Source organism: Saccopteryx bilineata, chromosome 2 (assembly GCF_036850765.1).
Source record: "Saccopteryx bilineata isolate mSacBil1 chromosome 2, mSacBil1_pri_phased_curated, whole genome shotgun sequence".
NCBI lineage: Eukaryota > Metazoa > Chordata > Mammalia > Chiroptera > Emballonuridae > Saccopteryx > Saccopteryx bilineata.
The window spans coordinates 256,813,501-256,839,578 of NC_089491.1; the positions used below are offsets into that span (position 1 = coordinate 256,813,501).

Below are 26,078 nucleotides of genomic sequence, written 5' to 3' on the forward strand. Positions count from 1 at the left end.
CTCAGAACCATCTATTTTCATTGAGCCCTGGGCAGCTTCAGTGCCCTCACTACCACAAGACAAGCCACCCTAGGTACCCTAGGGCCTCCCTGTTACATCAGAGCTCTTCTACGCCCCCCCCAACTCCCTTCCCCTTTGATAACTGCCATACTATTGTCTGTCTCTATAATTTTTTTGTTTGTTCATTTGTTGTTTTCTGCTTTATATCAAACCTAAGGAGTGAAATTATATGGTTGTTTTTTTCATCTGATTTACTTCATTTAGCATGATATTCTCAAGACCCATCCATGTTGCACAAATGGCATCTTTTATTCTTTTCTTACGGGTGAGTAGTATTCCATTGTACACATGCACATTTTCTTTAACCAATCATATATCAAAGGACACTTGCGTTGTACATGTCTTGGCCACCATGAATGCTTCAGATGCTTCAATGCAAGGATCGCTGAGATGTGTTTGTGTGCTGAGCAAGGATTCCCTTGTTGAATTATAGGCTGTCCTACTTGTAACTTCAAAAGAAGAGACCTGGAGACCTGGAGACCTGGAGGACCTCTCATGCCGCCATGCTGCTCTCTTCTGCCATTTTTTTTCTTCTGCCATTTTTTAAGGAGAGAAGATCTGAGGCATTACTTTACACCTGGTTGACATAGCTAATATCTTTCTACATGAGTCACAACCACTCTCAACCCCAAAATTCTCAGCAGTTCTGATGGCCAATGTCCTTACAAGAGACAAGGCTATAACACTGGCCTGAATCTTTAGTCATTGGCCTGGACTCCCATACAACAGACCTTCAGACCAAGTCAGCCATTTCAGCCAAAGAGATGCACCAGTGACTCCTGACTGGTCTCACGATGAACCTTGCCATCGCTAAGCAGCAGCGAGTCCAACAGAACAATGAAATGGCCTACTGAAGACTTAGCTGAGGCATTGATGGAGGCCATATCTCATGGGCTTGAGCTTCTGTCCTCCAGTATGCAGTATGTGCCTTTAACTGACAACATCCTTATTGCTGTATCTCGTATAACTGCAGCAGATGAGGCCAAGAGTGCCCTTGCTCACTGTCACACAGAGTAACCCCTCACAGAGTTTGTGCTTCCCATTCCCATACACTCAGCCTCAGCTGGGTTAGTGGTTCTAGAATCCAGGGTGAGGGGAGAATGTGACACAATAAGGCTTCCCACTGAACCAAAAGTTCTCTACCACCTGGTCATGTTTGACTCCTCATACCAGTGACAAACAGGTCAAGAAAGGAGTCACTAGCCTAACCAGGCAGTGGCACAGTGGGTAGAGCATTGGACTGGGATGCAGAGGACCCAGGTTTGAAACCCCAACATCGCTGACTTGAGGATGGGCTCACAAGCTTGAGCACAGGGTTGATGCCTTGAGCATGGGATCACAGACATGACCCCATGGTTGCTGGCTTGAGCCCAAAGGTTGCTGGCTTGAGCAAGGGGTCATTTGCTTTGCTGTAGCCCCCCCTCAAACTCCCACCAAGGCACATATGAGAAAGCAATCAATGAACAACTGAGGAACCACAACAGAAAACTGATGCTTCTCATCTCTCTCCCTTCCTGTCTGTCTGTCCCTATCTATCCCTCTCTCTGTCCTTCTCTCTGTCTCTGTCACACATAAAAGAAAGAAAGAAAGAAAGAAAGAAAGAAAGAAAGAAAGAAAGAAAGAAAGAAAGAAAGAAAGAAAGAAAGAAGAAAGAAAGGAAGGAGTCACCATACTGTTGGGGTCACTGATACTAATTGTCACAAAGAGTTAGTTAGTGGGTGATAGATAAAATGACTACTACATATGGGTGATAGATAAAATGACTACTCAGCCACCATCTTTCTTAAGAACAATGCAAGCCTGAAGGAGGAAAAAGGCCTTGCCTACTCAGGAATCTGGCTCAGACCTTCCTTGTAGCTGGATGCTGACGGGGACAACTGGATCAGGGAGCAGACAATTTTGAGGAAATGTGGCGCCACTTCCAACCACAAAAGGAAGAAGTTATCTTGCAGCTGCCTTTGTCCAAGGCCCTTTGACAAATCCATATGACACCCCCCCACCCACCTCTACCCACTCTCCCCCCATGTCCCATCCTTCCCTCGGGGCTGACACCCTTTGCTGGTCTCAGCCCACCTGCACCCAGGCATTTTTTAAGTAACTTTTCTTTTGGAACACACTAGCCTTATGTTTTTGGCTCGGTCAGTAGTTTCTGCCTGTGAATGGGGATAAGAGAAGAATGTCTGAATAGAGCCTATGAGATGAGTTGGGTCCTCCCTTAAAACATCCATGTCTGGTAATGCTTGTTAATGGACAAGGCAACAGGCAACTCAGACACCTCAGGGTAAAAACTTCATAGACCAGCCAAAGTGCTAAGACAGAGTGAAGAGGATCTAGACTAGGTGGTGAAGAAGGATGATAATGAATTATCAGTGACAGTGTTAGGACACAGCAGCAAAGAATGAGCTTGTTTCACAACCTTCTTGTTTCAGTTCTCCAGGCAACCCCAGCGGGACACCAGGAAGGGGACTCTGTTTTTGTCTTCTCAGGAGAGTGCAGGTCCCCACACCGCAGTAGGAGAACTGGTACCATGGGAGGGCACGAGCGGACCTGAGTATAGCAAGGTGTGGGGAGTACTGGACACAGACCTTGTGTGCTTTCTCAGCTTCCCTCAACTGCCTCCTTCTCTCTCAGTTGGCGCCTCATCCTCGCCCAGCTGTCACTCTACTACTGGGCTTGCATATAATGTCACAGTGAGAAATGGGAGATGGAAGTGAATGGGGCAGGTAAACTCCCTCTCCCTTCTTCCCTCTATGGACTGACTGCTCAGAGTATACCTTCTAGAGAAGTTCATGCACCAGACCTGTACTCTGTGTCTCTCTCCAGCTCTCTGAAGTGACATCCAGTGAGGTGATGCACTGTGCTGCCTTGTCACTTATCTTTCGTTGCTTAGTTTCTGTTTCTGCCTCACCACCTTGGGATTGCCTCTCCAAGCAAACATTGCCTTAGGCTCTGTTTTCTAGACAACCTTCACAAAAATGTGGATGGGGAAAAAAAGAAGAAGAAGAAAAGAAAAATTGACAGGGCAGCAAATTTGAATCCAGAAACGTGGAAAGACAAAAGCTACTAACTGAACACAACCAACAAATGGTGGTTTATCCATTTGGTGGTTTCCAAATGGCGGGCTATTATACAAGCAATGAGAATAAACGTATTAGAACTACATATAACAAACAACCTGGAAGAACCTCTCAAATACAATGTTGAGCAGAAGCCAGACACAAACAGAATGTATTGTGTGGTTCCACTTATAGAAGTACAACAACAGACAAAACTAAGCCCTGGGTGAAAAGACAGCAGTTACCCTTGAGGGAACAGCAACTAAAAGGAGCTCGTGGGGGGCTGGTCATGTTTTATTTCTCCAATAGGGGTGATGGTTATTCAGTATGTTCACTTTGTGAATACTCCCTGAGCTGCACACTTACTTGCCTACTTTTCTCTATGCATATTGTACTTTGTTAAAAGTTTATATTTAAAAGATCAGGGATGGGGAGAATTCTTTCCTGGCCATGGTGGCAGCAGCAATGACTGGTTCTCACGGGCAGCAGAGGTAGTAGTGCCTGGTGACATCAACATCAAGTGCCTGGGTAGCAGCGTCTCCTCCAGAGTGGTTCTGTGACATGACTTGAGTCATGGGTCTGACTTCCCAGCCTGCCTTGTTCTTACCTCTCCTGTAAGAGCTCTGTTCACCTGCTTTTTCAGGGAGCCTGTGAGCTCCTGATGAGCCTTCCAGTCATACATTGTTTGCTTAAAATATCCAGAGCTGGTTTTCTGTTGTTCTTGACTAACCTCCTGGCACACATAGGCAGTGGCTGCAGAAGGGATGTCAGAAGGCAGGGAGGGCAGTGAAGAAGGTTGTACAAAAGACACAGGCAGGAGAAGCAGCAGTTTTCAGTTCTTCTACATCTCAGGCCACAGGGATGCTGTTAGGATCCTTCTGGGTCTAAAGTCATGATGCTTAGTTCATTCATTCTAACTACTACATCCTGGTGGCTTACCTTAGAGGTATCTCACATGGATTAACCATTTAAGATGTGCTAAGAAAGGTAGGAAGGTTACCTCCCTGTGCCAGATGCAGAGGCTGATGCTAGGAGATGTGGACAGCTCACTGGAGGTCCCAGAGGGGACCAGACTACTAGAGCCAGGCCCACGCAACCACCCTCAACCCTGCCTCTTACCACTAGTCTGCATGGACTTGTCCCCCAGGTTTTATCTGTACTCTCAAAAGTCATCAAAGCTGGTTGGATGGCAGTACCATTCAGAAAATGCTCAACATCAGAATTGGCCTGTCCAACAGAGGCATCTACTGTGCGGTGTTTGCTCTGGAGATGAGACTGTCACTATGAGACCTGACACCATTTTATTTAGCTTCTGGCCTCATTCTTTGCCACTTAACATTTCCCTTGAGAAATGTTAAGTAAATGCCACTATAAATTCTACAGGAAGGATTTTTCTAATGTAATTTTAAACATAAAAATTTAAAAAAAGGACTTTGGAGCCATCCTCCAGTTACTGAAGTTCATGTTGCTACATTTTTTACACCAATGGAAAATGATCAACAGTAATATTTAACCACAGTATACTTGTCAATACAATTTACATCTAGGTAATAAATACTTCACTTTGTATAAGAGTCTGTCACAAACATGACTCTTTGATCCTCACAGGGGCTTGTGAAACAGGCAATGCATAGAGAGGATAAGGTAGATATAGCATGTTAACAACTGGCAGATCTGAAGGACACATAGGAGCTCTTTGTACTATTCTTGTAACCCTCCTCTCAACTTGAAATCTTTTTAAATAAACAAAAGGTTTATTTTTTAAAATCTGAGGAAAAACAGCAACAATTACAATGAATGGACCTTAAATGGATCCTGATATCTAGAAACTATAAAAAACAATTTTTTTGATCAATGGGAAAATTTTAGTATCAACAGACTGCATATTTAATAATATTAAGGAATTATTAATTTTTAGAGACAATTATGCCATTTTGATTGTTTTTTAAAAACCTTCATAACTAAAGAGATATATACTAAAATACTTAGGTCATTGTTAAAATTATTATTTTTAGCTTAGTTATTAAAATTAAAGATATCTGAGATTTGCTCCAAATTAAGTGAGACTAGAGAGGCCACAGACTGACCCTAAGGTGGGACTTGCTGACACTGGGTGATGTGGACACAGGATTCATTATACCAACATCTCTACTTTTATGTGTTTGAAAATTTCCATAATAAAAAATAAAATCCATTTAAGATCCCAGCTGTTTTGAATTCTACCTTGTGTATAGCCAACAGCCAATAGCAGTGCTGAGTGACTTTGGTGACAAAGGGGTTTCTTGAGGCCCAGTGAGCCAGGCACAGGAATGAGGCTGCCTCGGAGTAAAGAAGGAAGGATGACAGGCCCCTAGGCCACAGGGTTGAGTCTATTTAGAGCACAGCCGTAGGCCTGTAAATCCAAATTCTCCCGCACAGAACAACTCAAGAGACTTGAACAGATTTTTTTTTTTAAATCATCATACAACCTCTAGAGCTGCAGCCACAATCTACAGCATGTTCTAGCAACCTTGATTCTTCCTTTCACAAGGGAGCTGTTAACTTAAAAACCCAGCAGCACTAAAACATACCCTTCAAAAATACTATACTAAGAAAAGGAGATTCTGAAAAAGAAAGTCAGTTCCTAAGGCAAGCAGAAGACAGAAATGCCATGAATTAGAGGTTAATTAAGGAAACACTTGAGTCAAAATTGAACATACCAAGGCTGATTACAAATTTAAATGCATAGATTATGCATTTACAGATTGGTTGGCAAGACCCGTGATTCATTCAGGAATTCTACTCTTTCTCTTCATGGCCTCTAGTATTGTAGGCATTGATATTAACATTAGATGAAATAATCTTACATAAAAGTGACTCAATCAAGCCTCAACTGAAGCAGAAATGGCGGCTCAATTCCTGTCAGAGCATGACAGCAGCTGCAAAACCAAAGGCCTCACAGCACAAGTAGCAGCAGATTCCCAGAGCAAAGCCTGTGTTAAAAAGAACCATCATCCCTATTTGGCATGTTCATTCTTTTGTTCAGTCAACATGGCAGGCCAGACGCTGGGTTCAGATCAGTGAATAAAACAGATGAGGTCCGGGCCCTCATGGGGTGATAGCTCTCTTGCGCAGGCTCGAGCCAGGGTGCTGTGGGCTGCAGTCACCTTCTGCCACATGGCCCAAGAAGAAAAACAAAAATTCTGAACTACAGGACTACAGAGAGGAAAAGAAGAAGAAGAGCTGACATTCAAAATGAAGAAAGTGGGCCCTGGCCGGTTGGCTCAGTGGTAGAGCGTCGGCCTGGAGTGCAGGAGTCCAGGGTTCAATTCCTGGCCAGGGCACACAGGAGAAGCGCCCATCTGCTTCTTCACCCCTCCCCCTCTCCTTCATCTCTCTCTTTCTCTTTCTCTCTCTTCTCCTCCCTCAGCCAAGGCTCCATTGGAGCAAAGTTGGCCCGGGCGCTGAGGATGGCTCCACGGCCTCTGCCTCAGGCGCTAGAATGGCCCAGGTTGCAACAGAGCAATGCCCCAGATGGGCAGAGCATCGCCCCCTGGTGGGCACGCCGGGTGGATCCTGGTCAGGCACATGTGGGAGTCTGTCTGACTGCCTCCTGGTTTCCAACTTCAGAAACATACAAAAAAACAAACAAACAAAATGAAGAAAGTGTGCAAATAGCTGGGAAAGCTTTAGAAAACTATTCTGTAGTCTCTTGAGAAAGCCTTTCACCCTTCCTGCTCTGATTGCTCTACCTTGGTCAGCAAACTGTGGCTCGTGAGCCACATGCGGCTCTTTGGCCCCTTGAGTGTGGCTCTTCCACAAAATACCATGTGCGGGCACTACCGCGATAAGGAATGTACCTACTTATATAGGTTAAGTTTTAAAAATTTGGCTCTCACCTGACCAGGTGGTGACACAGTGGATAGAGCGTCGAACTGGGATGCGGAGGACCCAGGTTTGAGACCCTCAAGGTCGCCAGCTTGAGTGCAGGCTCATCTGCTCTGAGCAAAACTCACCAGCTTGGACCCAAGGTCGCTGGCTCAGGCGAGGGGTTACTCAGTCTGCTGTAGCCCCACGGTCAAGGCACATATGAGAAAGCAATCAACAAACAACTAAGGTGTCGCAACGAAAAACTAATGATTGATGCTTCTTTTTTTTTTAAAATTTTTCTGAAGCTGGAAACAGGGAGAGACAGTCAGACAGACTCCCGCATGCGCCCGACCGGGATCCACCCAGCACGCCCACCAGGGGCGACGCTCTGCCCACCAGGGGGCGATGCTCTGCCCATCCTGGGCGTCGCCATGTTGCGACCAGAGCCACTCTAGCGCCTGGGGCAGAGGCCACAGAGCCATCCCCAGCGCCCGGGCCATCTTTGCTCCAATGGAGCCTTGGCTGCGGGAGGGGAAGAGAGAGACAGAGAGGAAAGCGTGGCGGAGGGGTGGAGAAGCAAATGGGCGCTTCTCCTGTGTGCCCTGGCCAGGAATCGAACCCGGGTCCTCCGCATGCTAGGCCGATGCTCTACCGCTGAGCCAACCGGCCAGGGCTGATTGATGCTTCTCATCTCTCTCTGTTCCTGTCTGTCTGTCCCTATCTATCCCTCTCTCTGACCCTCTCTCTGTCTCTGTAAAAAAAAAAAAAAAAAAAAAAATTGACTCTCAAAAGAAATTTCAATTATTGTACTGTTGATATTTGGCTCTGTTGACTAATGAGTTTGCCAACTACTGAGAGTCTAGAAGGTTTCTGCTACATGCAACCAAAAGACCTAAAAAATCAAGACAACTGTCGACCTAATTCCTGGGCTCAATACGTCCCATGTTGATTGTTGATTCAGGGGTAAAAATTACTAGAAATATTTTTAGCTCAATTCTTGATCCAGTGATTAAAAACACTACTGCTGAAATTGTGGTCTCTGAATCAATTCTGGCCCATGCACGTCCACCTTATTCTCTTGAGATGCTCACTCTGAGGAAAGCCAGCCATCAGGTCAGTCTGGCTGTTTGAAGCCCAAACCAGCCCACGTGGACAGAACACAGGGAGGAGCCCACGTGGACAGAGCACAGGGAGGAGAAAGAGAGATGCTGGGTCAGCCTCTAGATGGTCCGGCCCCTGTCATTCTATCCCAAACACCATCTGACTGCAGCCCCATGAGAGGGCCACAGCCAACCCCTTTCTGAATTCCCAACCAGCAGAAACAGTGAGCAATAATAAAATCAGTGTGGTTTCAAGCCTCCAAGTTACGCAGCAATAGATAACTGATCAACCTAGTGCACCTGGGCAGCCGATCCTGCCAATTGTTTGAGTGTTTAGCCAGAGTGTGATTCCCAATAGGAACAAAACTAGCTTCTCGTGAACCCTCCAGAGCGAGCACTCCTCCTGCATGGTCACACACACAGCCAGTCCTGAAGAGAGGCGAGTCCTGAATTAAGATAACAGGTGGAGAACCAAGAGCAAGGGCAGACTTCCCAGCTAACAGCGGTGCATGTCCAAATGACATAGCACACACAAGAGGGTCAGAGGAAGGATCGTTCCACCAGCCCAGTCATTGCAGGGGAATCCAGGCAGGTCCATGCGGAGACGACCTGGAATTAAAACTACCCTGGTAGGATGTCTGCAACAATGAGAATCCCCTGTATGAGGGGATTGCAGATGCGGAGATCTGGAGAGAGATTGAAAGGTGTGTGGTTTGCAGAGGGAGAATGAGGTGAGTTGGACAGAAGAAGGATCAAGAAAGGGGAAGAAGAAAGATAGGGGAAATGAGGAGGGGGGCCTGACTGGGAAGGGCAGAGTGGTGAGCCCAGAGAAGCCATACACTGGATTTTAGGAAGACAGCACCTACTGCTGCTTCTAAGGACATCACTATTTGGCAGTTCCCTATGCAAACTCAGCAATGCCATCTGCCCTCTTCTTTAGGCAATGGCCCAGCAATGCAGATCAAATGGTGCGAGTCAAGACTGTTAAATCGGTATTAAAAGCACAGGGCTGTGGCTGAGCATGTGATGAGGTGTCAAGAAGAGTGAAGCTAAGTGATCAGAACTCTGAGAACTCTTAAAAATGGATACAGACGCAGGAAAGAGTCACACTTAAAAGGAATAAACATACAGCACCCAGCAGGACCCAAAACTTACTGACAGTTTGCCGTGTGTGTGTGTGTGTGTGTGTGTGTGTGTGTGTGATTAAAGCCACATCTCTGTGTGGCGACACCTGGTATGTGATTCACCACACACCAAGCTGCCAATTTCAATTTGCTTCAGAGTGTTTCCTGCCATCTCCCCCCTACATGTTAGTATCATGTAGTTATCCAGGAAATAGGCCCATTTCCTCCATATCCCCCTTGAAATAAGCAGATATTGATCTTCATTTAAGAAGACCTTTTCACAGGTCTGTCTCTCCTTATTGACATAGTTTGCCAACTACATCCAAGAATACTACAGGAGGCATGAGAGCCGCATGCTTGAATACCCAGCTCCTTGGGAGCTCCCCACAGCACTTCAGCGATTTGCCTGAACCTGCTGGCCTCTTACTAAATGGCTAGGATGGATGCAGACTTCCCGTCCCCTCTTCCTCCCCCTCACACTCCCCCTCCCCTTCCCACCTCCTCTTCATCCTCCTCTCCATGCAGTGGTTTGATGATGGCATGTATATCTGTCTCCCACAGTGCCTTGTTGGCCCTCAATAAACGATTCAACCAAAGCTGGTATATTCTCACTGTCACATGTTCCAGACTGCTCAATGGGCCCCAATCTTGGATTAATAGACCCTCTCTAAAGAAGGTGCAAGGGTCAGTAGCAGCTAGAAAACTCATACCAGACATTTTACCAAAGTCACAAGAGTACCTGCAGGTGAAGAAGGTCCATTTGGTGAGTGTACCCCAGTCGTATGCAAAAACTGAGCCATCAAAAGCCTTGGGGAAGGTATAGATCAGAAAAGTAACTCTGAAGCAAAGGGCCAACTACATGGCCAGAAAGCTCCATGGAGAAGGCCCTCGGCACATAGAGCAGCAGACCCTGTGTGTGATGTGTTAGACACCCCACCCTGCGAGACTGGCATGTGCTTCCTCTGATGGAAACTGGAAGCTAAGCCACTCTGCCACTCAAAGCCAAGTGTGAGCACTCACTCTCCTTGAGCCGCAGTGAGGGTCAGCCCTTACCCATGATTGACATCACTTTTCTGACACTCCTGTTTTCAGTCAGCAATCTCCATTTCATCTTCCCCATCTTATTTCAGCAAACAAGATTTTTTTGTTTGTTTAATTATTTTTTTATATTTTATTTATTCGTTTTTCAGAGAGAGAGGAGAGAGGAAGGGGGTTGCAGGGAGCATCAAGTCCCACACGTGCCTAGACCAGGCAAGCTCAGGGTTTCAAACGGGCAAGCTCAGTGTTCCAGGTCAGCACTTTATCCACTGCACCGCCACAGGTCAGGTAGCAAACAAGTTTTGAAAATTGAAAATAAATGAAGAAAAATCAAAGTTGTACTACCATATTTGGCTTTCTGAAATCCCATAGAATCACAGGCCATGCTTATAATTCACTCACTCATTCATTCAGACTAACCAAGCCACTGAGGGCTACTAGTGGCAAAGCACCTGCTAGGCTCCATGTAGAATACAAAGATGCCGTTGAACTTGACCATAGTGTCCCTTTGACACAAAGCTGTCTGCAGAGATGCCCCAACACTCCCTGTAAACACACAGAGGTCCCTGGATCAGTTGGGGGCCACTGTGGGTATTTCAAATGGGAGAAGTCCAAGCCAGGGAACTGTGAACACAGGGCATGGAACTATTGAAAGAGTATCCTGGAGAAGACGAGGCAACTCTAGGGTCACTGATGGGGAGCTGGCACCAGAGGGAAGATGCACTGTCCAGGGCAGACGCTGGAAGCTGGGACACCAGTTAAACAGAAGGCAGACCTGAACCACGATGTGGCACCAGGAATGGAGGGAAGGGACCAGAGGAGAGAGACAGGCAGGGAGTGGCAATTCCATCCAATGTGGGAGGAGGGAGGGAGGAGGCAGCAAGCCTGACTCAGGTTTTCAGCTGTTCATAGAGAGAAGTTAGGAGGAGGAACAGGTTTTGTGGGGAAATTATAATTTGTGTCACTAGCCCTTGCTAAGAACATTGTTGTGCATTGTGCTCCTCCAAAATATGCTGCTAGTCTACTCACTAGCAACACCTTTGTGTTATTATATTCTAACAAAATATACTTCAAACAAATTCATATATTATCAACCTCTGCACTCATTTCAGCCTCCTAATGGTCTCATCGTATACAACACTGATCAATATTTCAAATTAAAGCTGAATCCAATCTAATAAGGCCACTATCTAGGGTGGAGACCCCAATGGCTTAACCTGCAGACTTGCACTGCCAACTTCACATTTTCAGGAACACTTTCCATCTCTATCCGTCAAAGATCACTGATATTGAAAACACTATTTCCGCCTGACCAGGCAGTGGCGCAGTGGATAGAGCATCAGACTGGGATGCGGAAAGACCCAGGTTGGAGACCCCGAGGTCGCCAGCTTGAGCGCGGGCTCATCTGGTTTGAGCAAAAAGCTTACCAGCTTGGTTGGACCCAAGGTCGCTGGCTCAAGCAAGGGGTTACTCGGACTGCTGAAGGCCCGTGGTCAAGGCACATATGAGAAAGCAATCAATGAACAACTAAGGTGTCGCAAGGAAAAACTGATGATTGATGTTTCTCATCTCTCTCTGTTTCTATCTGTCTATCCCTCTCTCTGACTCTCTCTGTTCCTGTAAAAAAGGAAAAGAAAAGAAAAGAAAAATAAAATAAAATAAATTTTTTTAAAAAAACACTATTTCCTGGCACCCAATCTCCATGAGAGTTTACCCTTGAGAATTGGCCTCACTGGAGGAATGAACCATCCTAGAGGCAAAGATGTCTTGGAGTGCCATCTCCATTACCTGGCCAATACCCCAAAAAGGGTCCAGTTCGCCAAATGTTCAGTGGTCTTCCTTAGCCAGAGGACTTCCAAAAGTTCCTTTCACTTGACTTCAGCCTTCTTTCTTATAGACCCAGACTAATTCCTTTGAGGCCTTCCTTGATAACTGGCTTAGCCATTCCTACCATAGATCCTTTTGAACAATACATTAATTAAAACAAATGTTTCTGTTTGAAATCACTTCCTGGTAAACAAATGTCATGCATAATGTTATCAAATAGGCAACTGCTATACAACAAAACAGAATTTTGCTTAACCGAATCAGTTTTGTTATTAATATGGATAAAACTTATGTTTGGCACACTCTTTCCATAAGGACTTGCTAAAGCAAATCCCTTTTAAAATTCCACATCGTTTATTATTTTTTCTCTAATTTTATGTAATTACAAGTTCCCTATGAGATAAATACTGGGGATGAATATTTTAAAATGGGAACTACCAAAAAAGAAGGGAGGGAGGGAGGAAAGGGAAAGGGGAAAGGGAAGGGGAAGGGGGAGGGGAAAGGGAAGGGAAGAGGAAGGGGAAGGGAAGGGAAGGGAAGGGAAGGGAAGGGAAGGGAAGGGAGAGGGAGAGGGAGAGAGGAAGGGAGGAAGGAAGGAAGGGAGAAAGGAAGGAGAAGGGAAAGGGAAAAGGAAGGAGAAAGGGAAGGGGAAGGGGAAGGGAAAGGGGAAGGGAGGGGAAGGGAAGGGGAAAGGAAGGGAGGGGAGGGGAGGGGAGGGGAGGGAAGGGAAGGGAAGGGAAGGGAAGGGAAGGGAAGGGAAGGGAAGGGAAGGGAAGGGAAGGGAAGGGAAGGGAGACTGAGCACAAAACCGTATTTTCTTTATTGGTATCCAAACAGAGATGTGATTAAGAATGCCAAGCATGGAATAAGAAACTGATCTCCTGTATTTATTTATGTTCCTACCACATTGTTGGGAAGAAGTAAAAACCTGCTAACAATTACTCTTATCTCCCAGAAATTCTTTCTATATGTGACAATATTTACAAAAAGCCTTTTTATTCCTGATATTATAAATGTTACCAAGCCCAACTTTTTAACATTATGTACTGTCTCCCTTAGAATAAGTTTAAGTGATGAAATGAGCTTTCCAAGCAAAATTGGCAGAAGTACCCGAGGAAGCCACACAGTATAGGTAGAAAGCCTAATCCAAACTCCCAGTGATTTTCTATTAAGATAAAAATAATGCAGGCTGAAATGCAGGTCAGGACTGTGATATGCCACAGTACAGTATATCCATTTGATTTGCAAAGTCAATGCTGACAATATCAAGTTTTACAAAGGCTACAGATCCACAAAATCTCTTATTAATTACAGGTGGGAGTCTAAAGTGCTACAAGTACTTAAGAAAACAGTGTAGCATTACCCAAGGCGAACATTCACACTGTCTATATCCCAGCAATTTGCCCAAGCCACATTTCAACATTTCATAGTCATCCATCAAGAGAAATATGCATGGATAAAGAGTGCTACACTCCCATTCTGGACTGTTATAAAGCAGTCAAAATAAGTCCCCCAAAATCATGCTGTAAAATACCTTTTATAGTTAAAGATTGAAATGAAAAATGTTTTTTCTTAATTGCATGTAGATGAGATAACACTAAATAAAAAAGAGAGAAAGTAGATGATGACTAGGATTTGGGATGGTGGTTATCCTGGAGGGGGGAAGGTGGGAGGATGGGGAGGAAGCTCAGGAAATGTGTGCCCACATTTTCTCTGAACACATTAGTTTTAAAAAATATATTAAAGTGGTCTTTCCAGAAAGACAGCCTGTAAGAGAAATGCCTCTCTACCAGCCACAGCACACACCAGCAGGTAAACTTGACTCTACCTGGCCCCTAAGGAAAGATCACGAATAAAACTTCTTTCACTGTTTTCAGCTCACAAGCACCTGAGTCTTGCCTCTATTCCAGCCACACACACTTGGAGAGCTACTGAGAGCTGGAGGTTCAGGGAGAGTGGGGGAAAAAAAATAACACATATGCCTGGTGCAGGGCACAGAACAGGCCCTGGACAACGCACCCTGCTGCTGTCAATTATGAGCGACAGGCCTGGAGGGCACTCAGTCCTTGACCCCAGCAGGCAGGATGGCCATGCCTGGTCTAGAAGTCAGGATTCAGATCAGGAGCAAGGACAGGAAAGTGGTGTCAAACATCTAGAGTGCTAAGAGGCATGAGGAGGGGCCGACCAAAGTGTTTTCCAGAAGGCAGAACTGGAGCCTATGGAAGAAGTGGGAATTCTGACTCCGCGTCCAAGTGTCTTTTCTGCACAGAGAGACTTACTCATCTCCAGTGGCATTTAGGCACAGCCTGAAGCCGAGTGTCTCTGAGTGAGCCTCTTCACTCAGCCTTAGTTTCCTTCTTATAAAATGGAAATGAGGACATTTTCATGGCCGGCCTCACGTGGGACTAAATGAGAGCACAGGGCTGTACAAATATCAGAAATAATCATTCTTCTCAGGTGAATCAAACAACAATTCTGCCCACCTTAGAACCTACAAATGTCCAAAACTAAAAGCTACAGAGATGATCTGTGCAAGCACACACAAGAAACGTGTTCCCACAGCTTCCTCCCCCCAAACCAGTCATTGTCCCCACAACCTTATCACAAAAAGTAAGACTTTTTCTTAGTTACACAGAGAATCTGCGCATTTGAGATTACCATGCAATGCCAACTGTCTGTACAGGCACACATCAGAGATACTGCAGGTTTGGTTCCACACCACTACAGTAAAGGCAATATCGCAATAAAGCAAGTCATAATCTGTTAGCTGGTGGGGGTCTTGCCTCCAATTTGTAAAGAACGCAAGAAGTGCAATAAAGCAAATCACAATACAACGAGGTTTGCCTGTACAAGTTATTTTAAGAAAAGATGGGGCATCTTTGCTCTTCCAATAAAAGTCAAACAAAAATGCATGAGGTAAAGTTTTACTTCCACTAAAACTCCCTGCCACTGTGAGACCCTGTACTTGTAAACATTACTTTGACTCCTCTAGGTTAGTAGTACCTGGTAAAATACAGATAACTCAGAAATGCTGAACTCAAGGACAAGTGGGACACATCTGGGTCAGGCTCAGATTTCAGAATACAAAAGGCCAGGATCAGAATCTCTGTGTGAGGTATATTAGTACAGCCAGATGGGCCGAGGGGCACCAATACACCACATGAAAAGGGCACATTAGAAACACATGTCAGCTTTCTCCACTGCCAGGAATTAAAGACAATGATACCCATTTTGGATTGGGAACCATCAGTTAAGTTCAGTGGAGTTCCCAAATTCTCAAGTGCACCATAGACTCAACCATCATCTAGCCATGTTCCAAAAAGGCTAGGAAAGACCATATAATCCTATGGTGGGTGACCTGAAGGGACAGTGACTCCCCAAGTGAAGTGAGCAAATAGCAAGGCAGGGCCTTCTTGTTTGCAATGAAAATGGAGCAGTGCTTCTCAGGCTACATCAGGAACAGCATCACCTGGGAACTTGTTAGAAATGCCAAAACTCAGGCTCCTCCTAGATCCACTACATCAGAAACTCAGGAGGTAGGGCCAGGACTGTGTTTCAACAAGCTGGTCAGGGAAATCTGATGCCTGCTCAGGTTTGAGAAACAATGATATAAAAAGTGATCTGAGATCTCAGAGTTTAAACCAATCATAAAAAGGTAACACACCAAGGGAGAAAGCCTTTAGTATCTTTCTCTTTTCAACCATTTTGGTGGGCAAACAGTGTTAGCTATCCCACCACTGAACTTCAGTTCTGAATCCCAGCTGCTTCTGGAACGAGGAAGGTCACAGCAGAATGCTTCCTGAATCTCCACAGAATGCCAAGACAGGCTCCTGAAGGTCAGGAGCTGTGTCTCCTACATCTGTGAGTCTGCTGTGTCCAGCCCAAGGCCTGGCAACTAGCAGGCATTGGGAAAGGTGGGAAATAGAGTGACCAACTAAGGAGGGAACCCTTAAATAGGTCCCAAGTACTGAACAAGGTTACTGTCCACCTCAATCCCTAACACAATGATTTTAGCTCCTGAACCAGAAAGCTCCTAAATCCAGGACTTGGGGGGGGGGGGGGTCTGACTCTGGCTAACTGCCCTGGTTCTCACAACTATCAAGACCAGAAGGAGGCCTGACCTGTGGTGGCGCAGTGGATAAAGCCTTGCCCTGGAACACTGAGGTCACTGGTTTGAAACCCAGGGCTTGCCCTGTCAAGGCACATATGGGAGTTGATGCTTCCTGCTCCTCCCCACTTCTCTCTCTCTCTCCTCCCTAAAATAAATAAAAATAAATAAAATTAAAAATAATTTTAAAAAATATTAAAAAAAAAAAAAAGACCACAAGGGCCCCGAGGCCTCAGATCACTCCCTCACTTCACCTCCCTGCTCACACTTTAAACCTACTTGGCTTGCCAGAGGTCATGTCCACAGGGGGCTCCCTGCCAGAGGTCAGGGCCCCCAGCCCTAGGAGGTTGGCTGAAGGTATTACTTCTGCAGGTATGTTCCCAAATATCCCTGGGCTAGTAGTGGTGTCTTCCAACCCCAGATGCCCTCTGTCACCATCACCGCAGCATCACCACCCTCCAAACGCAGATGCCCCACCGTGGCACTTTCCTACCTGTAGTAAGACAGCAGGCCGTTGCTGAGCACGAACCAGCGGCGCTGGTAACCCTTCAGGTAGTTGGTCCACTTGAGGAGCCAGCCCTTGAAGCTGTCCAGAGGCAGTAAGGCCTTTGGGCCGGTGGAATTCGTGCCAGCCCCTGACACTGTAACTCCAGAAGACATCCTTATCGGTCCTGGTCGCAGAAGAGGTGGGGGCTTGGGCACTGGCTGCGATCCTGACTCGGGTCTGATAGAAGGCATGTTCCCCGCTACTGGCCCCAGCGCCGGTGACTGTTCAGGTGAAGCTTTGGTGGATTGCCCTGACCCTATACTTGAGTCAAACTCCTGCCAGGGCGCCGACCTCGGCAGCAGTTCCGATTCTTGTTTGTATCCTGGTCTTGGCGAAGACGTCTTCGCCGACTCAGGCTGCACTGGTTCCGAAGCTGGCTCCGACACTCGTTCTGACACCGCCTCCCGCTCGGGCTGGGGCAGTGGCTGGGGCTTCGGCTTTGGCTCCGGTCCGGAGCCGGACGTGGAAGCGCTCATGCTCGGTGCCGCCGTGTGGCACGACAGGCAGGGAACAACCGTGAACAGCGACGAAAGCCCGCGGGAGCGGCCGCCGCAGCCGCCGCCTCGGCACAGAGCGGCCGCTTTCCCCATAGAGCCAGCCGACCCGAGCGCCGCCGAGCCAGGGGGGAGGGGGCAGTGGGAGGCGGAGGCCGGGGGCGGAGCCGGGGGCTTCACGAGCTCGCGGCGCGAGGCGGGGACGCGCGCGGGTCCCTCCTCGGTGCCGTGCTCCTGTGCCAGCTGCGTGCGCTGGTTGTTATCCTCCCGGCGTTCAGCTGGCGACACTTAGACCGGAGTCCCTCTCTGGCGTTGCCAGCGCTCGGCTCAGGGTCTGGCAATTGGAAGGCGCCCGGAAACCACCTGTGGGGCGAGAGCGTGGTGGACGGGCGATGTGGAAGGCACGGCGCTTTTCAGGCCATCATCCCTGCCTGCACCCCAGTCCGTACCAGGCGCTGGGGGAACAATGATGAATGCGGAGCCCGCTGCCTGCCAGCGCGGCCTCTGCCCGCGGGTCCCTGCGCCGGCGCTCTGTCCTGGATGGGTTCGCTTCCGAAACGCAGGAAAGTGGAGGCAAGGGGTAGGCGGCGGGGAGCAGTGGCACGTTCAGGAACCAATAAATGCGCCCGAAACACAGGGGCCCGGCCAGATGACGCTAAAAGCTGAGGCGGTAGCCCCCACCCCCAATGGCAGCCATTACCTATTTGTGGGTCCTTCTCGCTGCGACCAGACTTAGTGGCCCGAAGCCACCGCCGCCTCTACTTCCTGGGCCAGCTGGCCTCTGGTGCATGTCAGGGCACTGCAAGTGGCGACATAATTCAGGCTCTCCATAAGCTAATACAGAGTTTTTGTCTAAAAGCGGATTCTTAACTTGGACTTCCTGAGATATCCCTAGGTAATCTTGGCTGGTGGCCTGTGATGCTTCTTCAATAGTCTCGGAGTTACGTGTCTGTGCATTTTTTCTAGGGAGAAGGTCCATAATGTTCATGGGATTCCTGAAGGATCTGTGATCCTAGAAAGGTTAAACATCACTGGTTTTAAAGAATCTATCCTAAAGGGAAAACTCAATGGTTACTACAAATAATCAGAAATTCAAGTCGAAGGTTAGATATTGGGCTTCCATCCAGACCTTTCCAGCTCTAGACTTCTGGGCAGGCAGGCTCCCTTCTGCTCATTCCACGTGTCTTACCCTCCCCTTTTCCAGTGTTTATTCCTGATCCTTGCTCCTGACAAGACAACCTGTGCAGTAACCAGCCTCCCACAAGAAGTGACTGCAGGAGCAGAACAGACTGGAAGATCCTAGAAACAGGAGGTACAGGCACTCCCTAAGCAGAAGTCCCTGACGCCTTTAATGGTGACTCTGGACCCCCTTCCTGGGGCAGCTGCTCCTGAATGGTGGTCTTACCTGCAGTTTGCTTTGAGCTCTGTATATGTACTATATATACTTCAATTTTCTGATAGTTATGTGTATTATTACATTTTCAAAGTTTTAGAAACTAGTTAAATATTTTAAAGGAACCTATGTCCTAACACCTTGGGGAAGTTGCAAACTCACATAGCTTTAGGGTCCAGAGGGTGAATGCACTTGGCTTTAGGACTATAGGCAGTGGTGGGAGCTGTGGCTTGCAGACCCCAAAGTGCTTAAATTCGGTAGCATAAAAACATGGTATTGATCCAACTCAACATCCCTGTTGTCAGCCCTAAGAGGACTGTTAGTGAACAACTTCAGCATTACCCTATTGTTAGCGTGATAGAAATCATAAGTTTTGTTTAAAAACCTTTCCGGGGAGTGAGTGATTCCTTAGTGATGGCATATGGAGTATGCAGAATCTACAAAGCAACAGAAGGAAAAAGAAAATAGAAAACACCTTAGAAATAACATGGGAGCTCCAAAGAATATGGTTGGTGGTACAGGATGCAAATTTCACAAAGAAAGGGGTATAGCCTGACCAGGTGGTGGCGCAGTGGATAGAGCGTCGGACTGGGATGCGGAAGGACCCAGGTTCGAGACCCCGAGCTCACCAGCTTGAGCACGGGCTCATCTGGCTTGAGCAAAGAGCTCACCAGCTTGGACCCAAGGTCGCTGGCTCCAGCAGGGGGTTACTCGGTCTGCTGAAGGCCCACGGTCAAGGCACATGTGAGAAAGCAATCAATGAACAACTAAGAAGTTGCAATGCGCAACGATAAACTGATGATTGATGCTTTTCATCTCTCTCCGTTCCTGTTTGTCTGTCCCTGTCTATCTCTGCCTCTGTAAAAAAAAAAAAAAAAAGAAAAAAAAAAGAAAGGGGTATAAGCCTCCTTTTTGCCGACTTGTCAGCCCCAGCTTAGCAGGAGTTCCCAGTCCAATGAGCAGAGGTGGATTAAGGTTGGTTGAGGCCCTGGGCGCAGAAGAAAATATTGAGCCCCTTAAAAAAAAGAGAGAGGGGCCTGACCTGTGGTGGCGCAGTGGATAAAGCGTCGACCTGGAAATGCTGAGGTCGCCGGTTCGAAACCCTGGGCTTGCCTGGTCAAGGCACATATGGGAGTTGATGCTTCTAGCTCCTCCCTCTGTCTCTCTCTCCTCTCTGTCTCTCGCCCTCTCTCTCCTCTCTAAAAATAAATAAATAAATAAATAATAAAAACATTAAAAAAAAAAGAGAGAGAGAGAGGGGCCCTGGCCGGTTGGCTCAGTGGTAGAGCGTCGGTCTGGCGTGCAGGAATCCCAGGTTCGATTCCCGGCCAGGGCACACAGGAGAAGTGCCCATCTGCTTCTCCACCCCTCCCCCTCTCCTTCCTCTCTGTCTCTCTCTTCCCCTCCCTCAGCCAAGGCTCTATTGGAGCAAAAGATGGCCCGGGCGCTGGGGACGGCTCCTTGGCCTCTGCCCCAGGCGCTAGAGTGGCTCTGGTCGCAACAGAGCGACGCCCCGGAGGGGCAGAGCATCGCCCCCTGGTGGGCAGAGCGTTGCCCCTGGTGGGCGTGCCGGGTGGATCCTGGTCGGGTGCATGCGGGAGTCTGTCTGACTGTCTCTCCCTGTTTCTAGCTTTAGAAAAATAAAAAATAAAAAAAAAGAGAGAGGGAAAATAAAAATACAGGTTAACCATATTTTTAAATAAATAAAAAATATTATGTACTATTAATGTTAAAATTGCACATATGAAACCAAACTTGGTGTCATTAAAAAAATTTTTTAAGGCCCTGGCCGGTTGGCTCAGTGGTAGAGCGTCGGCCTGGCGTGCAGGAGTCCCGGGTTCAATTCCCGGCCAAGGCACACAGGAGAAGCGCCCATCTGCTTCTCCACCCCTCCCCTTCTCCTTCCTCTCTGTATCTCTCTTCCCCTCCCGCAGCCAGGGCTCCATTGGAGCAAAGGTGGCCCGGGCACTGAGGATGGCTCTATGGCCTCTGCCTCAGGCGCTAGAATGGCTCTGGTTGCAACAGAGCAAAGCCCCAGATGGGCAGAGCATCGCTCCCTGGTGGGCATGCCGGGTGGATCCCGGTTGAGCGCATGTGGGAGTCTGTCTGACTGCCTCCTTGTTTCCAACTTCAGAAAAATACAAAAAATAATAATTTTTTTTCAAGTTGGGGTTTTGCAGGGCCCTTCAGAAGTCAGGGCCCAGGGCGTGCGCCCAGGGTGCCCGCCGTTAAATCTGCCTCTGCCAATGAGAACCAATACAGGTTAGTGGATGATGATGGCACAAGGTATGGGAAGGATTAAGTGGATCCAGTCTAGGAAGAAAGAGTTTACCCCAGGATGAGCTCTGTGATGAAGGTGGACTAGGAGCCTTGCCCTGAAGAGTATGAGCTGAATTTCTTCAGGTGGAGATGGAGGGTTTATTTCTAGCAGGGTAAACACTTGAATCAAAGATTGCAATATTTTTTTTTTAAAGGCATCTTTGAAGGAGAAGAGAAAGAATTCCCAATATCTGGCTTATGGGAAGTAAGGTTGAAAAGCTAGTTTCACAGGATCTGACCCTCCCAGTTTACTCTTTGAACAAAGCTAAAGAACAATTTTCCCCCATGACCATCTCATTCTTGTAAAGCCTCCGAGAACTACCTGAGAAAGGCTTGGTTGGGGCCCCAGTGACCATTGCTCCATGACCAGGTTCTCAACAGGCTCTCACTAACTTGGGGCAGCTACAAGACCCCTAACAGGCTACAAATATATTTCAGACCAGCTTCCTCCTCCTAAAGGATTAACTGAAATATGAGGGAACAGAAAAGTGCACCCAGGCCCAGAGATGGGAGGTATATATTGCCCAGGGTCTTAGAGCTGAGACTCTTATCCTGGGGCTCACTCTCCTGCACCAGGCTACTTCTTAAGGTTTACACATCAACTCCCAGTACAGTACAGCACAACAATTATAATTGCCACCACAGCCCATTTCACATTTACCTCCACGAGCTGCCGGGCCTTATGCCAGTTCCTGACGAGCATTAGCGAACAGAGTTCTCAGAACAAGCCTATGAGGTAGGCACTACAATTATTCCTGGCTTTCAAATGAGAAGCTGAAGCTGTGAGAGGGTGCAATGACTTCTCCTGAAAGGCAGAGCTGAGATTCAGATTCAGAGCCATCTGTCCACCGGGCCTGTGCACATCAAATAAAACCTCACTGTAGTAGTTAGGGATGGGAACACACACATAAAGCCCTCAAGGCTTGTGGGTAGCATTTCCAGTTGCCCAAAGGTTGAACAAGGCAAATGTGGCACAGATTCTCTTTGTAGAGTCCAAAGGAGGCACCAGCTACCAACAGCCAGGGTCTTAAATCTCATTGTTTTCAAAAAAAAAAAAAAAAAATCTCATTGTTTTCCCCTAGGGAGGGCTCAAATGTGAGCTCCATGAGGGCAGGGGAGTTGAATCAGGTTTGTTCACAGATTATTTCCAGCTACAAGAGAGCCTGGCCCACGCGGGGAGCTCAGTAAACACATGCTAAATGAGGTGCAAGGTGATAGGGAGCCACAGGGTGACCTAAGGAAGACCCTCACACAATGCTTCTGGGTGGGAGTACTTCCAGCAACTGAGAGACGCAACTCAACCCAGTGGGGATGTGTATTTGAACGACAGTGATTCAATGAAAGAACATTTCAAGTGTTCCCAGTGAGCAGATTGGCTACAGAAATTCCATCAGGAATCATCTTGTCAAGTGATACACTAGTAAAGGAGAACTCCCCCTGAATTATCATTTTGTATAAGCCTAGAAGAGTTTACTGGCTTTGCTCAGAGCAGGGGCTGTCACATCCACTCAGCAGATACTTATGAAGCATTATGTGTACAGAGCTCTGTGTCACATACATCTTGGGATCTGAGAACTGGAAGGAAATGAAAAGATCAGCCACTAGCATCCACCCCAGTTACAGATGGGAGAGCTGAAGTCCAGAGAGGAGGAAGAGGTAGAAGATCTCAATCCAAGGCCTGTGCCTGGTTCTGCCCCCTCAGCCCTGCAGAACTCCAAAGTCAGCAGCTGGACCAGGCTCTGAGTATATACCTGGAGTAACACCTCCTGATTCAACAAGGGGTTGGGCCAGGATGTATCCCAGCGTCTTGGGTTTGGGTATTCTCCAGGAGTTAAATGACTGGGCCTTGCTCCCAGACCCTGGATGCACAGATAGGCCTGTGCCTTCTAGCAGATCCTAGCAGAGCACACAACCGTCTGCTGACCCCTTGTGGTCACTGTGGGATCTGTCCTGGCGGAGCTGTCAAGGGCCTGGGTTGCACCTCTATCTAGGGCAGCGGTTCTCAACCTGTGGGTCGCGACCTCGGCGGGGGTCGAACGACCAAAACACAGGGGTCGCCTAAAGCCATCGGAAAATACATATTTATTATACATTTTTAAATAAAATATGTATTTATGGAAAATACATATTTATTATACAATACATTTTAAAATAAAATATGTATTTATGGAAAATACATATTTATTATACAATGCATTTTTAAATAAAATATGTATTTATGGAAAATACATATTTATTATACAATACATTTTTAAATAAAATATGTATTTATGGAAAATACATATTTATTATACAATGCATTTTTAAATAAAATATGTATTTACGATGGCATTAGGCGACCCCTGTGTTTTGGTCGTTCGACCCCCGCCGGGGTCGCGACCCACAGGTTGAGAACCGCTGATCTAGGGCGTTCTCTCCTGGTGTTCTCACTCCTGCAAGTGCTTTCCCACCACTTACATCAGGGGTAGTCAACCTTTTTATACCTACCGCCCACTTTTGTATCTCTGTTAGTAGTAAAATTTTCTAACTGCCTACCGGTTCCACAGTAATGGTGATTTATAAAGTAGGGAAGTAACTTTACTTTATAAAATTTATAAAGCAGAGTTACAGCAAGTTAAAGCATATAATAATAATTACTTACCAAGTACTTTATGTCAGATTTTTGCCAAGTTTGGCAGAATAAATCTTTATAAAACAACTTACTACGCCTGACCTGTGGTGGCGCAGTGGATAAAGCGTCGACCTGGAAATGCTGAGGTTGCCGGTTCGAAACCCTGGGCTTGCCTGGTCAAGGCACATATGGGAGTTGATGCTTCCTGCTCCTCCCCCTTCTCTCTCTCTCTTTCTCTCTCTCTCCTTTCTAAAATGAATAAATAAAATAAAAATAAATATTTTTTAAAAAAAACAAAAAAAAAACAACTTACTACAGTTCAATCTATCTTTTTATTTATACTTTGGTTGCTCCGCTACCGCCCACCATGAAAGCTGGAACGCCCACTAGTGGGTGGTAGGGACCAGGTTGACTACCACTGACTTACATCATGGGGTCCTCCCTACAATCCAGGGAGATGAAGAGAGCCAGGATTCCCATTCTCACATTACAAATGAGTCGAAGCGCCCTGGGATGCAGTCCCAAATCCACCACTAGTTCCTTATCTCACCATGGCAAATCAGTTCCTCAATCCTTGCCTCAGTTATCCATTGGTGAAATAGGAGAGGTGACATGCACAAGGCAGCTCTAAGGTTTTTCTAGCTCCCCAAACTCCCAGAGTGGAGATGTAATTTGCTCAAGGTCAGAGATACTCCCAGTTGGCAGGCCACCGCATTTCCACCCACACTGATCAGAAAAGGTGAGAGGTGATACAACAAAGAAAATCAGGTCCTCTACCTTTGTGTTCTGATTGTGTGCTGAAGGGCTACATGAATATATGGATAGGTGAGTGGATGGATGGATGAGTAGGACAGATGGATGGATGGGGCTGATATATAAGAACTCTGGGGTCACACTTAGCTGCAACTGGAGCAGCTACCTGCCTCCCCTGCTCATTGACCAGCTGCCTAACTCCTAGGCAGACTACTCCACATCTATCTGCTGGGGACCCAAAGCTGCTGCCCCACTTGACAGCCAGGAACTCGGACCTGCCATAAGAAAAATGAGTCTTCAGTCAAGATTTCCTCCCTGCCATGTCCCTGATCACTGCGGTCAACAGCGGTAGCATAAGAAAAAGTCGGGCCAAAGCCCTAAACAGGAGACTCAAAACATGGGCATCCCTCACAGAGCAGTTCCTATGGCCAATGATAGTTGAAATTGAGTTTGGTGCTCACAACGAAGCTAAGGATCACCGGAGTGGTTGGTTCGAATCTAGTGACTCCGAGCATGTTCCTTAGCATCTCTGTGCCTTAATTTTTCTCACCTGAAAGATGTGCCCGATACCTGACAAGTGTGAGGACTGAATGAGGTAAGATATAAAATGCTTTGCACATAACAAGGCACTTAGTAAATAGAAGTTTCCTCCTTTTGTTCATGGAGAAATTCTGAAGAGGGAAGGGACAAGGCCCATTGTGTGCCCAGCAAGATTTTCAAACTGGGAAGTTTTTCCAAGTAATTCAAGTAGTGATGTGCATTTGGTGACGGGGAGAAAGGAATAAAATGTATTTTCAGCAAATATTAAAGGTAGGCTCAAAAACAGTCAGTCCCTTTAAAAGAGAGTATTATCCATCTGTCCTCGGCCATCAGCACAGTTCTTCAGACACAAAGGATATTCAACAAAGATTTCCTGATGGCAAAACTGAGACTATCTTTTCAGAGCTAATGGACAATGGTCAGGACTCTTGTGTTCCCTTCTTTCACTTCTCTCCCTCGTCCACACCTCTGAGAGCCCAGCCTAACTCTCCCTAACAGCCTATTCATCCTGAAATGGATGACAAGCTCTTAGCCATCTGGTAGAAGAAAGATCTGGGTTCTAGACCAGCTCTTTGTTAAATAGCTGACTGCAAGTAACTGATGCTACAGCTAAGGTTTCTATAACACCATCTGTGAAATCATGCTCCAGAGGGCTCCAGATCTCAGGCCCTCCACTTTCAACTAGAGTGATAAAGATAGGGAGCTTATCATAGGGTTGTTAGGAGAAAGTCTTTGGAGAGAGACAGGCTTGATGTGGGCTTTATTTATTAGCTGCCTTAGACAGAAAGCTTACTCTCTGAGCCTTAATTTCTCATCTATAAAACAGGATGATAAAATTACCTATTTTGTTCTTGGGAGGATTCAATGAATCGTGTTTGAAAGGAGCTGTGCTTGGCACATGAGTGTTCAATAAACATTAATATGCCAATGGTTTCGATTATTTGAATGGGCCTCCAGTTAAGATTCCATTTAAACTAAGAGTCCCAGGTGTGGGTGTGAATCCACTGTACTAAAGAATCTCTAAATCCCTCAAGCTATAAGATTCTATTTCTTTTCTTTTCTTTTCCAAAGTGAGAAGCGGGGAGGCAGACTCCAACATGCTCCCCACCAGGATCCACCCAGCATGCCCACCAGGGAGCAATGCTCTGCAATGGGCATTGCTCTGTTGTGGCTAGAGCCATTCTAGTGCCTGAGGCGGAGGCCACAGAGCTGTCCTCAGTGCCCAGACCAACTTTGCTCCAGTGGAGCCTTGGCTGCGG

General features: G+C 46.8%; 1 protein-coding gene across 2 annotated transcripts in view; it reads right to left on the minus strand.

Moving 5' to 3' along the window:
- OSBP2 (oxysterol binding protein 2) overlaps positions 1-17,316 on the minus strand; it is a 135,052-nt gene extending 117,736 nt beyond the window's left edge. The window contains exon 1 of one of the 2 annotated variants that reach the window (XM_066260143.1): positions 16,656-17,316. In XM_066260143.1, coding sequence (XP_066116240.1) covers positions 16,656-17,299 — 644 coding nt within the window. In that variant the 5' untranslated portion in view covers positions 17,300-17,316. The remainder of the gene's footprint in view (positions 1-16,655) is intronic. The other variant, XM_066260144.1, reaches the window with a different exon arrangement.
- Positions 17,317-26,078: the final 8,762 nt, after the last annotated feature.